The following is a 25,000-nucleotide window of genomic DNA, read 5'->3' as shown; positions in this document are numbered from 1 at the left end:
ACTCACCTATCTCTCCCTGATGCTCCCTATTACCTCCACCCTTCCTGCACACCTCTAACCCCCCTTATGCCTACCCCCTCTACAGCACTCTCTGCCCAATAGCCCGCGATGGCTCCTTGCACCATCCAACATATGAAGCCAACAGCACTAAAGCAACATACCTATCAAGCAAGGAGATATAGAATAACTAAACACTAAGCAATAATTTTTCTGTCTCTTAACCTATCAATCTGAGTTCATCGATGCTGCGGTTTAAAAGTAAAAGAGGCAACGTTTCTGCGGAATAGAAAGTTAGCAGATGACATAATCCGTGGCTTATTTAATCAGTGGACCTTTTAGACTTTTTTTTTTCTCGGCAAAAATGCCGGGGGAAAGCACGTTTAAACGTGACGTGTTACGTGACTCTTGATTTGAAGGGGGATGTGTCACTAAATTCAGCCAAAGTCACCGACTCAGGAACCTCAACTGAATCAAGCAAAACGTAAAATAAGTAAAACAATGAGAGAAGGTTTGAATAAAACAGCAAACACAAAAGGAAGCAGGGATCGATGAGAAAAATTGAACACGATTAAGATGAATTGCATTTTGAGTTTTTGAAAAGTGTTCATGCATCCTAAACGTTTTTCAAAGTTTATCTCAGTGTTGTTTGTAACTTAAATGTGTGCTGGACAAACATTTTAAACGAAGCTTTCATAATTGTTGTTTAAAAGTAATTTCTTGGTTATTGTTAAGTTGCATATCAATTCGGACGAAGGAATTGGTAATACTACAAAAAATGAACTGCACTACTGCGACACAGCCTCTTTAATATCTGATTAGAAAGACATTTACCATGACTTTGACTTCAGAGGGTTCTCTTGTGTCTTCTGCCTCCAAACTGTTCTTGTGAAGCAAACAAATACCGAGAAGGATGATTGCTGCGTCGACAATAATTGCAGATATCTGTACTGAAGCTCCGATCTGTACATCGTGTACATAATAAAGACCACAATATACTGGTGCAATGAGACAAGCAGCGCCAGCAAAAAATCCAGAACACATTTTGATCCCATCCCCGTCCGTCATATTATCGTTAGTTGTGCCGTCATTCAAACCTACGCCCTCGCCGGCAACGTTGCCATAATCGCAAGTTTGAAGTTCGAGTGAATGCTCGAGGAATAATAAGAAACACAGTAAACGATAATCTATGATCAAAGCCTTATAAGTAACTAACATAATATCAGACCAACCGGAGTTATCTTGAACTCTACTCAATTGCAAATCATCGTCGACATTGACCTGAGAGTCAACCCATTCCATCAAGTTAAAGAACGAAATTATTCTAAGATAAAACTGGGCATTCTCTCTATACAACGAACAGGGAATCGTGTGCCGTAAATACAGATATATAGCCAGTTGAATTGGTTTCTGAACGAGAAAGAGGATTTTGTCCAGAACCATAAGAATCCACTGAATGTGTGCCTCTCCGTTAGAAACCGAATCGTTAATAGCTTTAGCTTTATTATTGAACGCAAGTGCAAGAAGAACAAGTTCTAAGACGAATAAAGGGAATGTTACGCAGCCAACCACAACTCCCATGCAAGGTTGTTGTCTACCCAAAGTTGGTTCATTCGTGCCATGTCCTCTTAGTCGAAAAAACAGCATAGCATCGAACAAAATGAAGACAATTCCAATAATGGATACGGCCGAAGGACGGAAAGAGACCTTAACGAGCATGTTGTTTGAATACGTGAAGACATTAATAGAAGCGACCAGAGCCCCAATAAAATAATAATAATAATAATAATAATAATAATAATAATAATAACGTCTTTATTAAAAGCATCCGATAAAATTACATATCTGATGAACGCAAGAAAGAAGAAAGAACGCAAAAAAAGTTTCTCGTGAAGAGCACAGTGTTGCAAAACCTCTGATCCAAACTCCACAGATGCTAAGGGTAAGGGTGACTAGATAAAACACTCCAGACCTGTGCCACAAGCAAAGATTACTTGGGATGCTGCTATTGTAGTATTGACGTCGTGCTTGGTTTGGCATTCTGGCTGGTGTATACTGAGTAGTTGTTGTCACGGCTCAACATTTCAACAGCTAACATCAACTAGGATGCCGTTCTCACTGTGATTTTCCCGTGAACTTCGTCGGGAATGAATTTAAACATTTCCTTCCTTGTCTTCCTTCTGTTCGTGACAAGCAGAATCATAAACAATGTTGACCTCGAAATGCACCGGAGTGCGTCCGTGTATATAGTCACAGCGGAAGTGAAATCTTTCCCAGAAAAATGAACGATAATAGATTGACAGCTAATGTAATGTTTTCCCGGCTCAGGCTGTTTCGGTTTCGTATTCTTTGTTTTCAAAAACGGTTTGAGGGAACCTAAAAAGGTTTAATTAACATAATTAAGGAATTTTCCTTGACCTGAAAATCTGGATTAGCTTAGCCGGAAAATAAAGCATCGTACTAGTCACACTGAACTACAACCTCGCTCGACATTTGAATATCATAAAAACCGAAATTTGAAGCTTTACGCCTTCATCAACTCATTTCGGTAAAACTTCTATTCTCAGTGACACTAATTATGGCTTGACGTCATTTCCGCCTTTCCCAAAAGCCTTTGGATTTCTATATGTTGAGTTCCGCATGAGCAAGAACCACACATTTCTCGGAGTTGAAGTCGTGTAAGGCCGTTAACATGGAAATGTATTGGGCTAGCGAGCACATATACTTGGTTGAGAACTCTCCATGTCATCCAGCCAGTCAACGAGATCTCAACCAAACCATAAGCGCCTCTCAGTGGATTGTAGCCTCGTACTCGCTGTTGTTTTACGTAGTGCTATTCGTATTGGGAGCTGTTAGCGTATGTTCTCAGACTTGCGTAAAGATTTGCTCTTCCCAGGCAATGCTGATAGTGTTTCTCATCGGCGCTATGATGGACCTCTTGCACGTGTTCACCAATTCACACAACCTTGAACTCAAAATCTACTTCCGTTTAACAGCCGGCTTTCTAATCGGAATAGTGTTTGTGGTTTTTGGCGCTGCATTGTTCTTTTCAAAAGTAGAAGGAGTGGACAACCGGCAGCATACCTTGCAAAAACAACAACCTTCCATGGGATTCGTAGTGGCAGCGATAACGATCCCTTTAGTAATTGTTGAGTGTTTCCTTCTCGCAGCCACCTGGGCTTCGAAGAAACCTGACGATTCAATTGAACCAAACAATCCTTGGTCCCTTATTGTGTCAGACAAGCTAGTCTTTTTACTCCAGAAGATCATTCAGGCGATTACCTATTGCATTGTTCTGAGGTACAAAACATTTTCGGCTCGATACATTGAGAATGCGAAATTTTATTTTAAAATCTTGGCGTTTTTTAACTTTATTGAGTGGGTGGATTCTCAAGTAAACGGAGACAGAGACGTGCAGTTGAGTGGAGAAAACGTGGTTTACAAAGCCTGGTTTGATGTGTTCGTAACATTTTACGAAGCGTTGATCATAGACTATCGGCTCCTGTGCTCCCTTCTTTTCCTCGAGCACGCTTTAGAAGACGCTGACGCTGGGGCGGACAACAACGAAGGCGTTTCGACATCTACATCGACAAGAAGTCTGAACGTGCAAGCAAGAAAACAACGAAACTTTGGCTTACTCGTCGGTTTCACCAGCCTGTCTGCACCGATATTCTGTGCGCTATATTACGTGCCGAAGCTGCATATGCCAGCCTGGGTACACGCATTTTCTATAGCTGTAAATTTGGCAATCATTGGCTTTGGGGTGATCCTTCTGAAAACCGGTGACTTCACGTCTGAGGAAAGGAATTCTACAACTAGGCGGGGACTGGCTGGTGTCAAAATTATGGTACGTAGTTTGTTTCTGTCCAGAAAATATTTTGAACTTCCCATCCTATTGTGATCATCACTCTTGCAAAATGAGGACCAATTTCAAACTATGACTAGTAAGAGCCGAATCAATGTGACAACTTAGCAGTAAATCTTTAGGTGATATTCTTTTCGATATGATTAATTACATTCCAAACTGATCCCTCCCACCTTACAAAAATACACAAAACAAATAGGCGGGGGATGTTTTGACGGCTAATATGAAACTCGGAAGCAATGCTTGAGATGTTTTAAGATCTCTCATTAGCTCCATTTGTTCGTCGTACATGATTACATCATTGTTATCTGTGTCGCTAGAGATTGGTTGCAAACCATGTAACGTTAACAAGCAGTGCCTTTCGAAATATTGGGTTAAGATTATTCCTTCGGTCTATTAGAAACCGAAAAAACCGCTCAAAAATTCATTCAAAAGCGAAAAACCGAAGAGAATTTCGATTAAAATCGAAAACCGAATACAGTTACGAAGTTTACAGACCCGTGGCAAACCCAAAAACCGTAAAACCGACGTTTTTGGGTGAAAAAACCGAAAATCCCAACGCCCCCCTCAATCAGCTGTGCTCTTTTTCACTTTGAATGGCAGTACTTCCGCCGAAATAGCCGATTTCAATAAAGTTCAAAGCACTGGAAACGAGAGGGTGCTCGGACCGTCATTGTAACTTCGTCGGAAATCTTCTGATCTGATAGCTCCCTCACCAAAAATCCGAAAGGAAAGGATAGGAAGGGAATTTTATTTAAGTGTCTAGTCGTTCTAACGCTGGAGCACTAATTGGGGACACTGTAAACTGAAATTAACAATTAATTAACGCAAATCAGACCTAGACAAAAGGCATCACCTCGAGGCTCTGGGGAATAAACTCATACAAATCCTTACATTTATTCTCCAGAGCCTCGAGATGATGCCTTTTGTTTAGGACTGAATTTTAATATATCGCAAGTGGGCTATTGAAATTCATACTATGTAAGTTACACATTCCAGGGGACCACAGGATCGACCGGATTTTTAAGGGGGCTACTCCCTAACGGGGGGGGGGGGGGGGGGGGGCGAGGCAGACCACTAATAACTCACTTTCCGTATGGAACCGGGCACTAGTGGAAAATGCCCTAAAGACATATTTAACAAAGGCCAAGCACAGTTCGTTTTCTTTTACCATTTTGACTAATCTAATAGTAGCGAAGTGAAATAAATTTAATTAAGCATAAACTGTTGCCATTTTTTGTTTTGAGTTTTGTGGCCGTAACAAGTCGCGTGACCTCATTTGCATACGTCGTCCACATCAATACAAAAACTTTTGTGACGTTATCATTCTGCAAATGTCTTAAGTTGTTATTACTAAATCTTCAGAAGTTAGACCACCCCCTTAATTTTTCGTGCAGTAATTTGGGCCAGTTTGGGGCCCATGCCCTAATTTACTTGAGCGAGACTCCCGAGGATGACGTCTTACGTACTCTTCTCTGACATCGTGTAATGGCGGCTGTTAAATATAATACCAATTTCCTTGCTTCTAAAACCAGATTTCGTACAATACAATATAATACAAGACAATGCAATACAATACAATGCAATACAATGTAATGCAATACAATGCATGCTTAATTGACCACTCCCCATTGGGTCTCTCAGGGCCAATGAAACATAGTCAACGAAACGACGAAAAAGAACAACAACAACAAAAACAACAACAACAACTGTTAAGAATCCCGGCTGGCCGGAGGCAAACCCGTTGGCTAATTAAAAGTTTGTAAATAGCCCACGGTTTGTATCGTCTACAAACCGTAATTCCACCCGGGACGCCATTTTGCATTCTTTTGGCTTTGCGTACGTGTCTGGAAACAGATTTCCGTTTTCGTGACATCTAAAAATAACTTAACTTAAATTAGGAAATCTCAAGGGCTAGACTGGGCAACTCTCTCTCGGTCTTGATGGGGCTGAATACAATGAATATACAACTGAACCTTTTATCCATACCAACTGCTTAACCCGTAACATGAGAGAACACTTTCAATTGATATCTTTTGGCAGGTTTCCTGTTTGGGTGCTGTAGGATTTATTTGCTGGTTATTGAAAGCAACCATCGCTGGCTACTGGGCAGTTACCGCGCATGAAAGAACAGATATAGATGACCCTTCGTACTTTGCATGGGTTGCACCAAAGTTTAGTATCCGGGGCTTTACCACCGCTTTCCTGATTTACTTATTTCTGAAGTTGGAAACACTTGTTACTCCACTGAAGAATCGTCACGTTACGCTTAATCACTTCCTCGTACCCGCGGTGACTCTGATGATATTGGGAACCTTCTTGGAATGCCTAATTGATCAGTATATGGGACCTTTGGATAGCCGACTAAGGTTTGTTAGAGTGGTACTATGATCCAAAAAGCAAATTTTTTCTTTCTTTGGATTTCAAAACTGTGTTAACTAAACGCTGAGCGACTCAACTTTTAAAAGCCTTAATTTTAATAAGACAATTTTTTTTCACAAAATTTCCCATTTTCTTTAATGGTCCGCCATTGCTAACTTTAAGTTCTTGAGAGAACTGGATAGAGGAGAAATTGACGTCAAAGACTCACTAGTCTAAGAATGCAATGCGTTTGTACGCTACAGAATTAATATGCCGCGCAGAAGTTTTTTTTAAACTCGTGTTGTGCATACGTAATAAACTGCGTTTACATGCTGAAATTTTAAGCTAGAGAGCCTTTGACGTCACTTTTCCCTGGATCTAACCCTCTGAGGTCAGTTTTGAACGTGAGTAATGGTGGACCGTGAAGTCCAAAACTTACACCCAAAGTAAACGGCCTTTGAATGAAAATCAAAGCTTAAAATTTTGCCAGACAGGTGCCCCTGTGACGAAAATCTCAAGTCTTACATTTCTTCGGATTTCAAAACTATCTTAACTAAACACTAAGCTACCAAAGTTCTTAGCCTTGACTTCAAAAAGACACCTGTTTACTTTAACTGGAATTTTCCTCTTCAATGGTCTGCCAGTACTAACATTAAGTTCTTGAGAGAGCTGGATCGAGGAGAAAATGACGTCAAAGGCTCACTAGTTTAAGCATGTAATGCGTGTGTACGCCACATAATTAATATGCGGCACGCGAATTTTGGGCTTTCATACTTTTAAACTCGCTATTGCATATATAACAAGCTGTATTCACGCCTGAAAATGTAAGCTGGTGTCTTAGACGTCACTTTTCCCACTTTTCCCTGAATCTAACCCTCTGATAGGCCCAATCGGTCAGTTTTGAACGTGAGTAGTGGCGGACCGAAAAATATAAAACTTAAGCACAAAGTAAACGGCCTTTGGACAAAAATCAAAGCTCAAAATTTTGCCAGTCAGTTGTTAAGCAAATACACTTTCAAAATCTGAAGAAAAAAAGGAAGTGATTTTTTTTTTAAATCACAGGGGCACTTTAAGCAAGCACACTCAAAATCTGAAGAAAAAAAAGGAAGTGTTTTTAATTTTGGTATCATAGTACCACCTTAAAAAAATACAAGTTAAGGAATTTTTGAAGGTAACGTTAGCCCAATACGATTACAGCTGCACTCTACGATGTACAGAATCGCAAAATCAACCAACCAACTTACGAAGCGACAGTTTATTAGGCGTTGGCGGGGCTTTATATAGAAGTGACTTGATAGTATACACCTACGCAGTTAAATTTAACTCATGTATAGCTTTGGACACTTGTATTGAGTACTGTAACTACAGATGACTTTTAAATCACGTATAGCAATGGACACTTGTATTGAGCTCTGTAACTATTCGCTAAAACACAATGGTCATTTCATCTCAATACATATTTATTTATTTATTTATTTATTTATTTTTTAATTTACTGATTAAGTATGAATACATACATGGTGGAATCAAGAGTAGGAAATAGGTCCCCTATGAGGTTAACCACCACTTTACCCTCCCAACCATGATACACCACAGAAGACAGACCACAACACCGGGAACTACATGCCCTACTCTTTGCGACAAGCGTGCGGGTTGTTTTACGTCCCACAGGATTATGAACATTGAAGGGTTGTGAGACGGGACCTCCGGCTTATCGTCCTTATTCAAGAAGACTAGAGAGTCTAACCATTTGCAGATGTAATTACAAAGGCAGCACTTTCTCCTCAGTTATTTAAAGACCCTGAGGGTTGGTCCGGCCGGAGTTGAACTCACGACCTCCCGCGTGACAGCCCGGTGCTCAACCAAATGAGCCACCGGTGAGCGGTAACTATTCGCTAAAACACAATGGTCATTTCATCTCATTACATATCGTTTTCTACGTTTTATTTTCTTTTGTTACACGATTTTCTGCGTTTTATGTCACTGGGCAGAGGTACTAAGCAAAGTCAGTTGAACAATTTGCCTCAAAGGCGGTATAACGTAACAAAATTTTGAGCAATAGCGATGACATCGTTGACGTCACCTATTGTCATTAATGTGCCAACCAGAGCCTCACTGGCTGTCGCAATAAATTTAGGGTCGTTTGTTTCTGTGGTTGGCACATTTGAATTACAAAAGCAATTTTTGTTAACAGATATCTTCCCTATGCGCAGTCAGATGACAAGAAGAAACTTCACTTCCGGTATCCTACCAATGCCTTCCAACCTCGTCCCCAGGGTCTTTTCGGCGTTCAACTCCCTTCGAGCCACCATACTAAAAGTCGAGAGGACCCTGGGGACGAGGAAGTTGCTTGCTAACAAAAGCGTGTGCATTAAAATCCCTTTACCTTCGTCCGTTGTGTTGTTTCGTGTTTCCCACGGTGTTGTTTTTCAGCTCGGAAATGTCTTTTCTGGCAATTTTGTAGAACCTTATAACATATGCCTCCCACTACCTCCCCAGCTACGATATAAGCCTACGAAAGTCTACGCCGGACAATACGAGAAGAGGTAGAACTTTGATGCCGTACGTAACTATGTGGGATATGTAACACAAAATGAAGCTCTGGAACAGGACTAATTATTTGCAGTCGATTTCAGAAAACTACAGTACGTTATTTATCGCAAAATGGCCTCTAAATGATGTAACAGTCGATCTTAAATGAAACGCGTTTTTTTTCCTGCACGTGAATTCTAATGTACAGCTTTGCTTCTCCCTAGGTGTGAAATCCATGATTTAAGTTTGAGGATTTTGTTTGATGCTGGGCCAGCCATGTCCCTGGGATTCCTCATCCACGTGTTTTTGCACTTTGTCATCATTGCGTCAAAGATTGCCAAACAACCTGACAACGATGGACAAAATAATAACAGAATTCCAAACTACGGTTCTTTCATACCAACCTTGATAATGTAACATGTTAAATTGAAGCAAGAGTATGATGATCGCTGGTAAACACTGGGTTTCGACAAAACACTGACCCCCGGTCAACTGACCCCCCTACTGACCCCCCTACTGACCCCCCTACTGACCCCCTATAAAATCAATGGGAAAATGAATACTGCTTACTTAAGCCTCAAAAACCCTTTTTAAACAGCATTGTTCAGCAATATTTAAGTCTAAGCACCCATTTTAAAAAGGTTAGCTTACATGAAGTAATCGGCCATCACAACAATAATCGAAAACTAACCTTTTTAAAATGGGTACTTAGACTTAAATACTGTTGAACAATGCTGTTTAAAAAGGGTTTTGAGGCTTAAGTAAGCAGTATTCATTTTCCCATTGATTTTATAGGGGGTCAGTAGGGGGGTCAGTAAGGGGGTCAGTTAACCGGGGGTCAGTGTTTTGTCGAAACCCGTAAACACTAGACGACGGAAAAGAGTTAACATTTGTTTGCTTATTTTGTGATCTATGACAAATAAAAGTTCGGAGCATCATGATATCGGAGTTCACACGGACTCGTTGGTTAGCTCATGCGCGCGACACATCTGAAGTATGGTTTGGAGATGATAAACGACACAGAATGTTATATTTCAGGACTCGAGGATTCCACTTGAAGCCTTTTTCGCGAAAGGCACCCTTCCTCCCAACCCCCGCTCACAAAAAAAGGGAAAAGGACGAGGCGAAGAGTCCATAGGACAATAGCAAATCACCGGAAAAAGAGACTGAGTTGTTGACCCGTTTTTTCTTCTTAACCACTGTAGCAATCAATTTCACAGTTTCCACTCACTTACTCTGTGTCTGATATATTGTCTCAGTACATGATCTTATATCTTGGATTGATAACCAAGATTGACGAGAATTCTAAATCAATAAAGGTTAATTTGACTTTACTGATTTCATTGTCTTTTCGATTAACATTTGTATGAGATTGTTGTAATGAAACTGTTCTCGTTTGCTTTGTTTAAAAAATTGCAAGATTACTTCCGTGGCCGCTCTTCTGAATAACGAAACTTTAATTAATGATCGGATCATGGCGATTTGCAAGCGAAAGTCAACCGAACTCTCCCGAGTATTCTAATCGGAGAACTCGACAGTGTTCGGTTGACTTTCGTATCATGTGCTGTTTGACCTATATTGGAGAACAACCGAAAAAGCCATTTAAGCTGTTTTCACTATCCTTGCTATCTACAATTTAACGCCATTTTTAGATATTTATAGTTTTCTGTTAATAACGCCTGTCTAGAAATACCCGTGGGGATTTTTCAATAGCGTTGATATGAATGTCTTTCGGAGATTTTCGATTCGATTGTAATGTCCTACAGGACACTGACTAGTTATTTAAGAAACTTGATAGGGTAAGAAATAATTTAAGGCGGTAATAGTTCTTCGCAATTTGCACACCCCTCGGTTTCAAAAGTCGGAGATTGTAAATCAAAGCCGTTGTAATTTGTTGCTTGAGTCAGAGGTATCAAGGAAAGGTTCGTCATACACTGGGCATTGGTTTCGTAGCGTTCTCTTGCAGGCTTGATGAACTAACGCTCGGCAGAGCCTGTTTAATTATCGGTTGAATGCTAGGCAATGGTTTGCTGACTTGAATCTTCGTGTGAATTCGTTTCACGTTCGGCCGAGTGTTTTGTGCCTCTTTTATTTTCTTGGCCGTGGATACTGTGGGCGGGTTAGACCCCGTGGATTCCTGAAAGGGCTGGATGTTTGGAAAAGCTGGTTTCACGGTCAAAATCTGGAGATTGTTTCTATCCTTTATTGACGACTGCAACCTAAACTGGTTTATTCTTCGTTGGCGTTGCGACATAGCTTCAAATGCGCCCTTCAGCAACATGTTTACGGGTAACGGAGCAGAGAAGGATTTTTTTACTTCCGGTTTAAAAATAAAATTGCCTTCGTTTTGCCTCTGACTAAATCTTTGCGGAGGTATTTTCGACTCTTTCCACTTGACGTTCAGTGATCTGTGGTGTCCTATCCATGACGGCTTCGCAAAAGACGGTTCATTATTCTTCGACTGAAGATTGAAAATCACTTCTTTTTCTTGGTAATCACCACTCCTCGATGCTTCTCGTTCTGAAAACTGCTGAATTGGCTTCTTTTTTGTCGTTAACGGTTGCCGTGGAGAATTCTGAGGAAGCGCATGTTCAAACTTAGGCAAGGTTTCACTCTTTCTGTGTTGAGTGAGTTCTTCCTCCCTGTGATTGGCCTGCACAAGGTTATATGTCACTTGAGGGGGAATTAAGGCTTCTTCCTTAGGTTTTATTGTCATTTTAGACTGTAAAACCGTTTCCCTTCGAACTACTTCTGCGTTAAATTCTGGAATGCATTGCGTTATTTTCCTCTCCTCAGAGGAGCCCACGTTCCTTTTGGGTTGCTTCACGGGCACGAGTTTTCGTTGGCTTTCTGAATTCTTTGTGTTTATTGAAGATCTCCAAACTGATTGTTCATGCCCTTGAACTTGCTTGAAGCTTGTCGGCTCCAGTTGTGACAGTTCTGGATTTGCTTTAGGTTCAAGACAAGTTGAGACTCTACTGACCCCTTCAATATTAATTGGTTTTAGACTTGGGCAAATTTCGTTTTTCTTCGCATTCTTGGGTAACTTCCCTGCCTCCTTCCTCTCCGTTTGGGACTCCTTCAGATCTTCCTTTTGTCTACGTGAACCAGATCTTTCCCTTGTCTGCTGTAAAATGGATTGACTGAACAGTTGATTTCCATCTTGCAGTGCGCGTGTCTTGCTCTTCATATCAGTGGTAGTAGGTGTATTTTGAGCACAACTCTTTTCCACAAGGTTTGGTGACGTTTCTTCTTCTATTGTTGGTAGGCGGGCGGGAAGCGCCCATCGAGTAACTCTGCACGTTGTATGAAGCTTCACCACCGTCGGTTGGATACTCGGCGCTCCTCTTTTCTCGCACGGTGAAACTCCCGGAGGGCGTGTTTCTTTCGGGTGAATGCTCGGCAAAACTCGTCTGACTTTTTTCATTCTCGTGTATACTTTAGCATCGGGTATCTGTGTAGCATCCTTTTGGAGCGTTTGCAGAATCAGGGACTGTTTCGACCTATCGGCCGTCTTGATGACGCCACGCTCAACCCTCGGCATAGCCAATTCCTCGATCCGTGGAAGGCTAGGAAGAATTATTTTTCCTGAAAAAGGAGACTTTTGCTCTTCCCTCCCATTTTTAGTTGGACTATTGGTTGGGCATCGTCTCTTTGTGCACTGAAGACTTGGCAGTGCTTGCTGGACACTTGGTAAGGCTTGGATCACGGTGGGTTGCATAACTGGAAGATTAAGTTTCTCAGCACGACGAAAGCAGGAAGACATGTAAACTTTTGTTTCAGCTTTCCAATTTGAATTGATTTTCTCTTTTTCCTTCTCTGTTAAAGTACTTTGATTTACATTTGGATGCCTTTGCTCCATTTTTTTGATTCCTACTCGCCTTTCACACAAATGATGAAATAGCGAATGTGTTTCGAGTGAAACAACTTGTTTGGTTTAGAAGAACTCTGTGACTTAACATAGCTGTATTGATGACGAAATGCGCGCGCATGACCAGGTGAATACACATGAGCTTGAGCAAAACATATATTGCTGAAATCATTGAAAGGCGTTTCGATCATCCAACAATACACCTTTTCACGGTTTCGGACGCCATCTTGGTTTAGGAGCAAATGCCGCTTAAATTACAGAGAACGTATGGGATTTTGGCCGAACTCTATACCTCCCCTGGAAAAAGGCAGAATTTTTTAAAGTCATTTTATCAATATCATTTACTCAACGAGTATCCGTTCCAGTCATAACCTTTTTAATACTCATAGGGAAACCAAAGGCCGACTGCACGAGGTGCACAACGTTGTAATTAAAATCGCCTGTCCATCAAACGACAAAAAAGCGAAATGCAAAGGGACCCTTTTGGCAACACCAGGGATTATCCGGGCATCCCTTTAACCTTCTGCTTCACAGGCAAGAACTCAGAGACGACGCGGTACTGTGTCACACTTGTTTAATTTTTCTTTTCACTCTTACAACAGTTCTTCTTGGTATTCTGTGTACTTTAGCGAGTGGCTCCTCAAAACAAATGCATAATAGAATCGAGAAGAAACGCCTATATAATGTATCCACGTTCCTGGACCCGGCAACGTATTGCGATTGGTCAGGGAATGAACTAAAGAATTACTGGGCAATAATCCTGGCGGTACCTTTGACCAACTCTGACGGTGTTCCTGAAACGTGGTTATCTACCGAAATACCATACCCGGTTTGGGCAGAAAATCGTTTGAGACCAATCGCAATGGTTGGGACTCAGACTCGCAGTACTCTACTTTCTGGAACGGACGTGATCTGTTGATTAACGAACTTATGGAGTAACAAAAACTAAACAAACAAACAAAAACAAAAAAAAGGCGCCAAATAAGGGCTTAACAAAATTGATCCATAACCTCTGTTAAAGAAAGCCTAAACCAAAATGAAGCCAACACTGGCTTACGGAGTACTGTACCATGGCCTCGATTAATAACACTCGATGTTAACTAGGCGTTTTAACAGTCAAAGCTACTCTAGTTTATCTTTAACTTATGATGCTAATTTCGATTGCTGCCTTCAAGTTGTAATACTTAAGGCATGTAATTAGGAACTGTTAATTAATGGGACCACACTGTTTATATTTGAGGGCATCACGTACAAGTAGCGCTTGTAATTACATCCTTTTTAGTTTCTTCAGTTAATTATTCCAGGTAGATTAGCCGGCCAAACAATAAATGTTCACCAGTTTGCCGAAACATAATTACAATCAAGTTGTAGTCAGGTCAGTGCAAGTGTCGTAGTTTGCGTGGGAAATGTTGGAATATCTTCGAAAGCTGGCAAGTTATTAAAAATAAATTGCATTTTCCAGCACATGTGCGTCGCGTAGAAACGGCCTGGTCTCTTTGTTGAAAGATCACGTCCTCTGCTGTACTACTGTTGTAAACTCAGTAATCAGTATCAGAAACTTCACACGTAAAATGAATTCAAGAACCTTAAAGCGGTGTTCAATTTCCAAACAGTGTTCACACTAAAAGCTACTATTTGATTTGCACTAGTTGTAATAACTTTATTGTAAAGTCCAGAGTTGAAACTCTCGCTCTCGTTTAGCCAGGAACTCTCATCCACTCTCGAGAGCTCTCATCGAATTTGAACCTGCTCAAAGTGTTCATGAGAGTTGGAGGAAGTTTTGTCTCGTTAGCCTGAACTCGATCCAGGCTACGGAAAGTTACGGTCTTTTGTCTTCTTCTAACTGGATAATACGGAGTTTAAAGGGAGAGTTTCATGTCTCTGCGCATGGGCAAAATGTCATGTCAGCCGAATTAATTCCATTGTTATTGACACAATCGAAAGCAATGATGCAAGAAAAGGAAACAATGCCATATAAGTGTAATTACTCTTTGGAATTACTTTTGCAATCATTTCCTTTGTGTTATGAACCTACTGCATGCGAATAGATAACTCGTGCGTAGAATAAAATGTTCGCCCCGTACAATAAATTCGAGGCCAAAATGAAATTTGACATTTCCTGCGTAAACCCGCAGTATCTTCAACCAAATTTGGGCCTTAGTCATTACGTGTATTTGCTGTAATACTCTCAGTGGTTAATGAACATCATACGGTTCAGTACGAGACCGTAAAATTTACAACTGCTAACGCCAAAGCTTGGACATGCGCAAAACCGTGAACCTGCCCCTTTAAGCAAATACGACGGCAACGTCGACAAAAATGCAACTATTTTGCGATTATTTCATAATTCTTTTTCACTTTGTACAACTACGGGAAAAGTATTCCACTTATCGATTCTTAAAAACGGTTTAAGAGTAATTTAACACAGAAAAAATGGTTCATTCTTTGATGCTTACGTTGTCCACGGTTGTTGTTTTCGTAGAGTACGGCGAAGAAATGCGCTGAAATTCGTGACGCACGTACAACACGATTATTTTTCCTTGGTTTGTGGTGATCTTGTTGTCGTAGCCGTCGTCGTTGCTTAAAGGGGCTAGGTCACGCAATTTTAGGCAATTTCATCATTGATCAAATGGTCATAGAATTAACTGAAATAACAAAATAACGGCACAAAACTATAGAAGAACTCAAACACAGGAAAGCGAAGAGGGGACAAGGATGGACAAAACTGGGGAGAATTGAAGTGGTTTGCATTTGGGTAAATTTGAAAAACGTCGGCCCACCTTTTTTCAAATTTATATCAGTTGATATCAAAATGTCATTTAAACAGCTGGGAAATCATTCTCAATTGTTATGTGGCCGTGATTTTGCAAATGAAAGACTCTTGCTCTGCCAATTTGACGTTTAGAGCTCATAACTAACAATTTTAAACAAAATTACCTAAAACAGCGTGACCTAGCCCCTTTAAACTCCCTATTAAGGTTCGAACGAAACGTCCAGTGTTTACTCAGGACACTGAACACTAGTCGAAGTTTCACACAAAAATGCGAGAGGGAATAGTTAAGCCAGCTATATGCTAAAATTATCTAAAATTAATACTTTTGATAGAATGGGATAGAAGTGTTAACGCAATCATATTGCAATATTCTAGCTATAACAAACACAGGTACTGGGACGTTTGATCCAGCCTTTTCTCAGCTCACGGATGCCGGTGAAGGACAAAGGGCGACTGTTTAAATTAGTCAGGCTAAATTACTTCAAGTTTTACTGAACCAATTTCTGACCTTGTAATGAACATGTTGCCCTAAGCTCAGAAGAGTCTAGTTCATGCAAAATTGCATAAGGAAAAATGAGCTAGGAAAAAACAGCAACCACCCTGCGGAAAAATGGCTCCACTTAGCTGCTGATCCGTAGTAAGTTCTGCCACTCATTTCTCTATCAGATAGAACGTTATCCTCGAGGTACACCTGCGATTGGACAACTACAATGGAGGTGAGGGGTGTGACGAAGTTGTACTTTAGTGAAAGATTCAGCGCCCGAGATTTCAGCCGAATTTTTTCGTTCTCATATTTTGACACCAGCAACTGAACAAGGAGCTCCTTGATTTTCTTATACGCCCACAATCGTTCGGTGAAATCTTTGATTACCACTTGATTAGGAGGGACGGTCAGGTCACTGACGGCCCGTGACAAAGAGTACGGGACAGGAACTTTGCCAGCGTAACCAGTAATAGCCACTATCATCAACTGTGAAAGGGCGGTGGTCTTAAGCTTACCAGAGACAACAAGTTCTGAGCCATTGAAGTAACGGTCAAATGACACAGCCGTGGTATAAGCCTCATCAACTAGTTCTTTAGGATACTGGAAGTCAATTTTCTGTAACAAAGGCGAACTGATCTCGTCAAAAATACCCTCAAGCTGACTGGCGGCATCTTTCCCTGGGTATATCCTTCGAGCGTTTCCCCCGTTTTCGGCGGATAAAGCTATGAGAAAGTCAAAGTCCAGATTAAAGCCGAAGCCAAGAGCGAAAATGGAAGCACCAATTTTATTGGCAGTTGCAACATTAGCCCTGATGTTTAAAGGATTTGTCTCTCCGGAAGTTGGTTGGCCATCTGTAAGAAACAAAACAATGGGCACATTGCTGGTGCCCGTTAACAAATCGAGAGCGTAGGATAGAGCACCATTTATGTTTGTGCTTCCTGTTGCAATGACGTGAGTATTTACAAAGTCTTTGGCTTCCGAGACAGTAGCACCATTCGCCAAAGATGCACGTGACTTCCAAGGATGAACTTCTCCGTTGAACAGTACAATATTAAACAGGTCATCGCTTCGGAGCTGGTCCAACATTGCGTGCATGGCTTCGCGAGTTTGCGTTATCTTCGTACCAGACATTGAGCCGCTAATATCGATTACGAAGACAACATCTTTTGCGAGAGGATTCAAGCCGCTGGGAGAAAAAAAGTGAACAAAGTAGGAACCAAGGACTTGAAGAACTCCAGCGTCGCTTCCATGGCTTACGTCATACCTAAAATTTCAAAGATTCAACCATGAAAACCGTAAACTTAACCTCGTTTGTCGCGAATTTAAATTACTGCGATACCACAAAAAGAAAAAAAAAACCCTGATCAAGATATCGTTCTCCGTTCCGATTTTTGATTTCCCTTCAAGAAAAATCAGTCATGGCAAGAACATAAATCGTGCATTTTGTCAATGTTCATTTTCTGATCAAATAATCAACTCAGTATTTCCATAGAATGAAATAATTTTAGTTAAATAACATTGCAGTGGTAATATGGTAATATACACACATACTCGCATGTTTTCACGAGGTTATGAAAGGGGAACTAAGTAGGAAGTTACTAAAGGAAGTTATGAAAAATTAAAACAAGGTAGGGCTGGGCATTATGTAAAATGTCATTTGCGCAGTCTTAATGTGTCCATCAACGTTTAGTAAATTTTCAGCTCCGACTATTGCATTTCTAGCTTTTTGATTGGCTAAAAAACTCCGACTATGAGGCAATAGTCGAAGTTTTACGTCATATGGAAAATTGTGCGCCAAGATGCTCTTTCCGGACGCTTTGTAAAATTGTGGAAATAAAAATCGGCGGCAAAACCCGGTTTGAGAATTTACTAAAACAATTATTCCATTCGCCCTTGTTGGATATGAAGTGATTATAACTAACTCGGGCTCATGGAATAATTGTTATATATCTGTAGCTATTTGGTCCTTGAAATCTAATAACAAATTCACCATAAATATTTTCACTCAGGGAAGGTACCATGACTGTTTAGCTTCATATTTTGTTCTACTATGATGTCACCCACTTGAGAATAAGACATCAGAGACATGAGGTAATAAACAATATTTCTTAATCTTTACATAAAAAAATGTGTTATGATTTGAGTCATAGATGATGAAGTTCAATATCATTCAAATTTGCTTACTTGAAGATGTGGATGAATATTGCTGACTTGAAAATGTCAAGGGGTAAATAGTTTTGCTTTTTTTCGTAGAATAAAAGGAGGTTGGAGTATCGTTGGATAAGTGTTGCCTATGGCAATTAAAATAATATCATGTTTGTGATCTGATTGGTCAATCCCAAATGCATCAATGGGCTACAGAGTGCAATATGGAAGTTGCTGTGGAAATCCAGTGATGAAGTGGTACGATGAATGAGTAAAAAACAAAGGTATGAACTTGATCATGCATTTCATGATTTATGGTCACTTATGATCTTTTGAAAGTTCTCAAACACCACTTGCCTTGAGAATTTTTCAAACACCACTCCTGCCCATAAGTCACAAAATGCACTTACATTCATTCTATTGCTTAAACAAAGGACAAATCAAAACTTAGTAGAGAATAAATAAAATGATCCTTGACAATCCCCTGTCCTGTCCAACACCACTGCCATTCCTGATTTTACATTCGCAAACAAATTAAATTACTGAAAACTCAATTGTAAACACTACGTTCGACAAAAGATTCGTTTCCAACGAAAAAAAAAGATATCAAGTTTCTAAAAGTCTTTTCATGGCAGTTAAACTCTGGCTTCTTGAGTTTTCGATTTATGCTTGACTGCCTGTCGAATTCTCTGAATGTCAAGTAACTAATTAACATATCATGTTACAATGCACTTCACCCGGAAGTACCATGAACCACGTACCTCCTAAATTATCATATTGTTTACCAACCTGACAATAAAATCTCCGAATATTCCATTGGCACCCACTCTTCTCTGCTCTTCTTCGCTTGGACTGTATTCGATGTGCACTGATTTCTGTGAGTTATGCTGCACTGTGACGTCCAGTGGATTTCCCAACTCGACTTTGTCGCTCGGATCGTTGCGAATTTTCATCACATCGACAAAGCTCAAGGTTTGAGGCTCATCAATATCGACCACAACCTCGAGGAGAGGAATAATCAGTTTCGGTCGAACACTTATCACTTGTTCGTAATATCCCTTTTTCCGTTCCAAAAGCTGTTGATAATTCAAACGAAATTCTGCGGCACTTTGAGGTGCAACATTAAAAGCGATCTCAAATGTATCCATGCCTCTAATACTCCCTTTGCTTGACTGGCTCACCAAACCTGTGTTCAAACTGTTGTTTTTCGCTTTTGAGTACTCGGCCGTCGCAACACTTTTCTCTTTCACCATGCCAACGTAGACGTTTCCATCGACTACCATTGAAAAGTTCGAAATAAATGCTGTCTCGGGAAGGTGGACAGCGAACCTTGCTTCCTTGCTTCGACTCGAGTTGTTCTCCATGGTGCTTGTAACCAATGTGTTTGCAAACCGTGAAGATATTTTGGAAGTTATCTGCAATCTCAGCGGTGTTAGAACATTATCTTGCGCACTTCTCGGAGCCCGATTTGAACGAGGGACAAAGTCAGCGGTGAAGTCTTTTGGACTCGCTAAGAGGGCGAAGTTCAAAAGGACAAAGATGTAGAAGGAATACTCCATTTTGCGTCCGGCCAGCAAAGTGATGACTGTTTGTTATACTCTTACCGCAGACTCTTTTGTGCTCAGTTTTTGTCTGCTTCACGGTTTCCCGCTTTCAACCAATCTGAGATCGTGTTCAATATCGTTGCGAAAGTTCAGGCAGCGTTTACACGAACTCGGTTTCATTTGTAACCGCATCGTTTTCGATGCGGTTACACCTTGCGTTTACACGAACACCGAACGCGACTGCCTAGAGAGGAGCGTTTTTAAAACAATGCGATCTCATCTGTCGAGTAAACAGCGAAACCGCATCATGAATACGGTTACTATTTTGGCAGGAAATTTGCATTGTTCAATTAAAAATCGGTCAGTAAAAAGCAGACTGCAGACAGCAGACCAGGGGTAAAATGCAGACTGAGGTTATAACGTAACTGTTGAAAAAGCCCAAACCCCTTAGAAATGCTAACCGTAGGCCTAATTAGACCTAAAACAATATTTAGGCTTAACTGTTAGCATTTCTAATGGGTTTGGGCTTTGTCAACAGTGAATTATGACCTCAGTCTGCATTTTACCCCCGGTCTGCAGTCTGCAGTCTGCGTTTTACACTGACCGAATTCAAAATAGTGAATTTAGCACGTAGTGCAGCGCTTGCTTATAACATTTCTGACGAAAGCGGTTCCGTGCAAACATTAACACTTCCAAACCGCATCGATATTTTGACACGGTTTCCAAGTCATGAAACCGTGTCGATGTGAAACCGCGTTCGTGTAAACGATGCATCAGTGGATGTTATTGGCTGCCTTCGCATTGGGATTTAAGTCTAGTATAACAGCGGTATAAATATATCTGATTTACGTTATACTGTTAACACCTTTTTTCGCGATTTTCTTCACCTATAACGTGGCTGCGATCATGGAATGACACGAATGATGTAGTACGGGTAGGAGGCATACGTGTCCTTCAGAATACTGCGGTTTCCGGTCCTTTCAATTTTTCTGATTGGTTCAAAAGCAATTGAGTTCGGTGGAAACACTTCTGTACCATGCTCTTGAGTGTGGTATTTCCTTTCTAGATGTTGCGTTACCTGAGCAACAAACACTTACACACCAGAACTACAAAAAGGGTCGGTCGCCATGACTGAAAACACTAAAAACACCGAAATACCTCGGTTCTTAACCCTAATGACGTGAGAGTAAGTCATGTGACAAAGTCAGAGAAACTCAGGCGTGACATTGCTTAGCGTGGTCGAGAAAATATTTTAAATCGTACTGCTGGAAAAATGTCTTCCTTTGCTTTGTCTTCAGTGATTTCTCGGCGCTTTAGTCGAGGTGAGTTAACGAGCTTCAGGTCAAAAATGCTCACAGAACTAAGTGAGTATAAGTCATGGGCGGATCTAGCATTTTTTGAAAGTGGGGGCCGAACAAGAATACTAATCAGCGCGCGTTAGCGCGCCTCAGTAGCGCCTTAGGCGCTCCTTTCTGGGGGCATGCCCTCCCCAACTTTGGTCATACTATTAGCGAAAAATCACGCTTTAGCTAAAAAAAAAACAAAAGCTCCAACAGACTGCTTACAAAATGATAAAATTATTGTATATTTTGACAAAAAAAAAAAATCTCCGACGAACTGAAAGGGTGGGGGGGGGGGCGCCCCCCCCCCACCCTCCCTAAATCCGCCCCTGTAAGTGTCTCCAAGAAAAAATGAGGGGACAGAGAGGGAGGCTCAAGGCGTTGGTCGGGATATGTTATGTCCACGAAAGTTATTTTTAGACGAGCGGAAGTCTTTGTTCTAGGGGAAGTCTGTCTTCCGAGACGTCCGCATGCAGTCTTGCTTCGCTCTCAGGTTCTTAGTGAAAAGAGAAAATGATGGCGCACGTGGAAGGCTGATGAATATATACGTTCTTTCAAACATCGGACCGAGGTTGGCCTGCATGCGGACGTCTCGGAAGACTTCCGCTCGTCTAAAAATAACTTTCGTGGACATGACATATCCCAAGGGCTGGACCGGGAGCCTCCTTCTCTGTCCCCTCATTTTCTCTTGGTGTCTCTTTATAATTTGATGGCTGTCGCTTGTTAAATACCGTTACTGTTAGTTTTGATCTCACAGGGACAACTGTGTTCACGCTGATCAGCATTTAGATCAGATTCTCATTGTGTGTAAGACAATTTAAGCAAAAAAATAATAAAATCGAAACCGTTCGATGATATAAGCCAAAAACTTGGAATGCTGTAGGAGACACATTTATAAATCACCTCATCAATTCTCAGATCTGTGCAGAGCATCATTTCTGAGTTACTTGTCGAGGCGTTTCACGCAACTTCAGTAGAGTCGCCATGTTGGTGACCACACCGTTGTGCACCAATATCGCGGCCAGAAATGCACACGAATTAACATCTGGAATTCAATTAGCGATGAAAGCGTTTATTTTTCGTTCATGAGTTAAAAAACATGTGTATGAATACATCTTCTAAGGTACTTGAAACGCTCAGACTGCTGAGAATCATAGGCATAGATATTTTTTCAACCAAATAACTTTGTATCATGGTGTCAAGCATACCCTGGTCCCACAGGGTTTTTCATGAGCCGCGAGAGAGCCGCAGACGAGTCGCGAAGCGGCGGGAAGAGAACAACCTCTGGTTACCTTGGACTTGAATCTCACTTTCATAAATGCACATGTCAGGGTCAGAATCTGACCCAGTCAGGCTCGGATTGGTCGATATTGTTACACGCACGCAAATCAATATGATTGGTTCGTTTGATTGGTAATAACGGGGGGACGCGTGATTGCTCAAGTTGCCATTGGCCCCTTTTTGCAATTATCAATTTGACGCGTTCGGACAGCTGGCGTCTGCGTGAAGTGAGATTCAAGTCCAAGGTAACCAGAGGTTTTTCTCTTCTCGCCGCTTCGTGACTCGTCTTCTCCGCTTTGCGGCTCTCTCGCGGCTCAAGAAAAACCTCTGGGACTAAGGTATGGCACGATAGGCGACAATTCGGAAATTCAAATTGCTGTATTTTCGAAACGAAAGACGTCATGGTACTCAAAACTTGAAAGAGGGTTTTATTATTTCGAGGTAAATAGGTACAATAGGTACACATGTATTTTCATACAATCCTTTGCAATGCTACAGCTAAAGAAAATAAAACGTGTGCAAATGCAATGTAAAGGTGATCCGATCACCATTTGCCTTAGAATGACACACAGTAAATTACAATAGTCACTTTTAAAATAATACCTAAGTGAGCTTTGCATTGTATGAAAATGTATCTTTACCAAAATTAAACTGCCTAATTAACAAACGTGAAACAATTTCCATTATATGAAAGTCAAATCTTGGAAGTTGTATTGCCAATGGCAATTAAGTGAGATTTAGAGCCTTTTATGGCCCAATTTTGTTTCTGTTATGTCCATATGTAGAAAATATTTGTAGCCTATGTTGGTGTACTCTAGAAATAAAAGAACTTATATAAATAATGCATTAAATTGTTGCCTTTGTCGTCAATTTCACCATATCTAAAATGTTAAAATGCATACAATTCCCTCCATTGTCATGAAAAATCCCTTTGTCACTAATATAGTGAACACTACATCGGGGGCCCGCTTCACCTCAGGGGAGGGGAAGAGAAAGGAAAGACTGAGATATATTGGAAGCCTGCTTCACCTCAGGGGAGGGGAAGAGAAAGGAAAGACTGAGATATATTGGGAGCCTGCCTCACCTCAAGGGAGGGGAAGAGAAAGGAAAGACGGAGATAATTTAAGACAATGAATAGAATATTGAACGTGGTATTTTCAATTTTTTGGTTCATTTAACGTTTCAACAGTGTGGGTGGCAAGGATAAAGGAGACTGTACACCTACTTTAAATTCTACAAAGATAAGAAAGATTATGTGGATTAGATATTGCATGACATAAGTATTATTGTGACCACTTAACATTAACGTCTTACCCAGGCTCTTTTCCCTGCCGCTTAGTGGCTGAGGGAAGAGTTAGGGCACTAGGTACGTTGCCTATTTTTGTTAAATTGGTTACGAACTTGACAATAAAAGCGCGTTCTACAATGGGAAAGGACTGTGGCGTCCCGTGAAGCAGACTCTTGTGGGCGGGGGAAACTACCTACCCGAAAAGAATATGCTATAGGAGGCCAAGGAAGCTTTATTCAACATCGTTCCCAGGGTCTCTCCTCTTGAACTATGCAACAAGGGCTAATAGGCCATTTTCAAAATATCAAATATTCAGCTTGATAGTGAGGCAGTGAGGACAAAGACAACAGAAATAAGTTGGAATGAATGTAAAAAATATTTACATATCATCCACTTGCCTTTGTATTTGTCCTCACTGCCTCACGATCATGCATGCTGAATTTCGCAGCACTTGGATAGAAACATCAGGTTGGAGATAGGTCTGTGATTTTTGTATAGTTGATCATCAAATGATGGTTTCTTGAGAGAAGGGCGAATCGTGATAGTACGCGTTTTCAGGCTAGGGGAGCATGTTTATCAAGCAGGCCTATCAGCGTAGTATTGTACAGCGGTAAGAGAGACTCTAGATCATTACCCTCTCACTCGACTGCTCTGACTAAAAGTGAATCAGAGATGTCGTCTCTCAACCCTTGGAGATCAATTGACTTCAGTTTGCGATAATTTAGTCAGGGAGCAAGTGTACTCCCGTGGGAAGTTAGTGCTTAAAGCAAGCCACTGGTCTAGATAGGTTGAGGGGACCTTAGTGAACGTAAAAAATGTTGTCGGCAACTTTGTGACCCGCACCGGCACGATTCACGGGGGATTAAAACACGTCTCATACAATATTAGCATGGAAAAGAGGCTACATCTTAAATCGTCTTTATTCCCTCTTATATGTCAATATTTCATCACCAAATTGTAAGAATAGCTTTACTCTAACATTACACACAGTTTTAGCTGGAAATTGTAATCACGTGACTTAAAGCATGAAAACGAGTCTAAATCCAAAATGTGCCCAATTTTCGTATCTTGTTTCAAAATATCACTACCAAAGTAAGTTATAACGACGAAAAAACATTTCATAGACTTTCGCACATCAAAGACTGAAACCTTTTACCACTTTATCACGTGATTAAAGACATGAAAACGAGGCTATATCTTTAAACTACCTTTTTCTCCGTAATGCAAATTAATGTCATTCACATGTATGATAACAGATCACTTCAAGAGACAAGAATAGCAACCATCTACAATCTTAAAACTGTGATTAGTCGCACATTAAATGTGTGATAAAGACAATTCACAACACTAATCGCCTTCATCATCATCACTTGCACTATCATAGCTATTGTCACTTTCATCATTGTCAACAATATATTCATCACTATCATCTTCCTGCAAAGCATTTTCACGGGGCTCGTCATCATCAGAGCATGCGCAAAGTTCAGTGCAGGTTAGCCCAGACTTTCGACACTGGCAC

At 40.8% G+C, this 25,000-nt stretch overlaps 2 protein-coding genes across 2 annotated transcripts; one reads left to right on the top strand and one right to left on the bottom strand.

Annotated features, from left to right (window-relative positions):
- The first annotated feature begins 2,589 nt into the window (after nt 1-2,589).
- LOC138021939 (uncharacterized) lies at nt 2,590-9,172 on the top strand. The gene is made up of 3 exons (XM_068868964.1): nt 2,590-3,844; nt 5,906-6,231; nt 8,980-9,172. The coding sequence occupies exons 1-3, from the start codon at nt 2,690-2,692 to the stop codon at nt 9,170-9,172; spliced, it is 1,674 nt and encodes a 557-aa protein (XP_068725065.1). The 5' UTR covers nt 2,590-2,689.
- A 4,013-nt stretch (nt 9,173-13,185) lies between these two features.
- On the bottom strand, nt 13,186-19,804 carry LOC138021938 (inter-alpha-trypsin inhibitor heavy chain H4-like). Its single transcript, XM_068868963.1, has 2 exons — nt 18,818-19,804; nt 13,186-17,147 (listed from the first exon to the last, which is right to left on the bottom strand). Exons 1-2 carry the CDS (start codon nt 19,585-19,587, stop codon nt 15,944-15,946), a joined length of 1,974 nt encoding a protein of 657 aa, XP_068725064.1. The 5' UTR covers nt 19,588-19,804; the 3' UTR covers nt 13,186-15,943.
- Between the last annotated feature and the right edge of the window lie 5,196 nt (nt 19,805-25,000).

Source organism: Montipora capricornis, chromosome 10 (genome assembly GCF_036669925.1).
Source record: "Montipora capricornis isolate CH-2021 chromosome 10, ASM3666992v2, whole genome shotgun sequence".
Lineage (NCBI taxonomy): Eukaryota > Metazoa > Cnidaria > Anthozoa > Scleractinia > Acroporidae > Montipora > Montipora capricornis.
This window is presented reverse-complemented; position numbering and strand designations above follow the sequence as displayed.

Excerpts from the sequence above, each read along its gene's own strand:
- LOC138021939 (XM_068868964.1), top strand. The coding sequence starts at position 2,690 with ATGGAAATGTATTGGGCTAGCGAGCACATATACTTGGTTGAGAACTCT. Across the intron at positions 3,845-5,905 it reads TGGCTGGTGTCAAAATTATG|GTTTCCTGTTTGGGTGCTGT; the intron begins GTACGTAGTTTG and ends ATCTTTTGGCAG. Across the intron at positions 6,232-8,979 it reads CCTTTGGATAGCCGACTAAG|GTGTGAAATCCATGATTTAA; the intron begins GTTTGTTAGAGT and ends GCTTCTCCCTAG.
- LOC138021938 (XM_068868963.1), bottom strand. The coding sequence starts at position 19,587 with ATGGAGTATTCCTTCTACATCTTTGTCCTTTTGAACTTCGCCCTCTTA. Across the intron at positions 17,148-18,817 it reads TTCGGAGATTTTATTGTCAG|GTATGACGTAAGCCATGGAA; the intron begins GTTGGTAAACAA and ends TTGAAATTTTAG.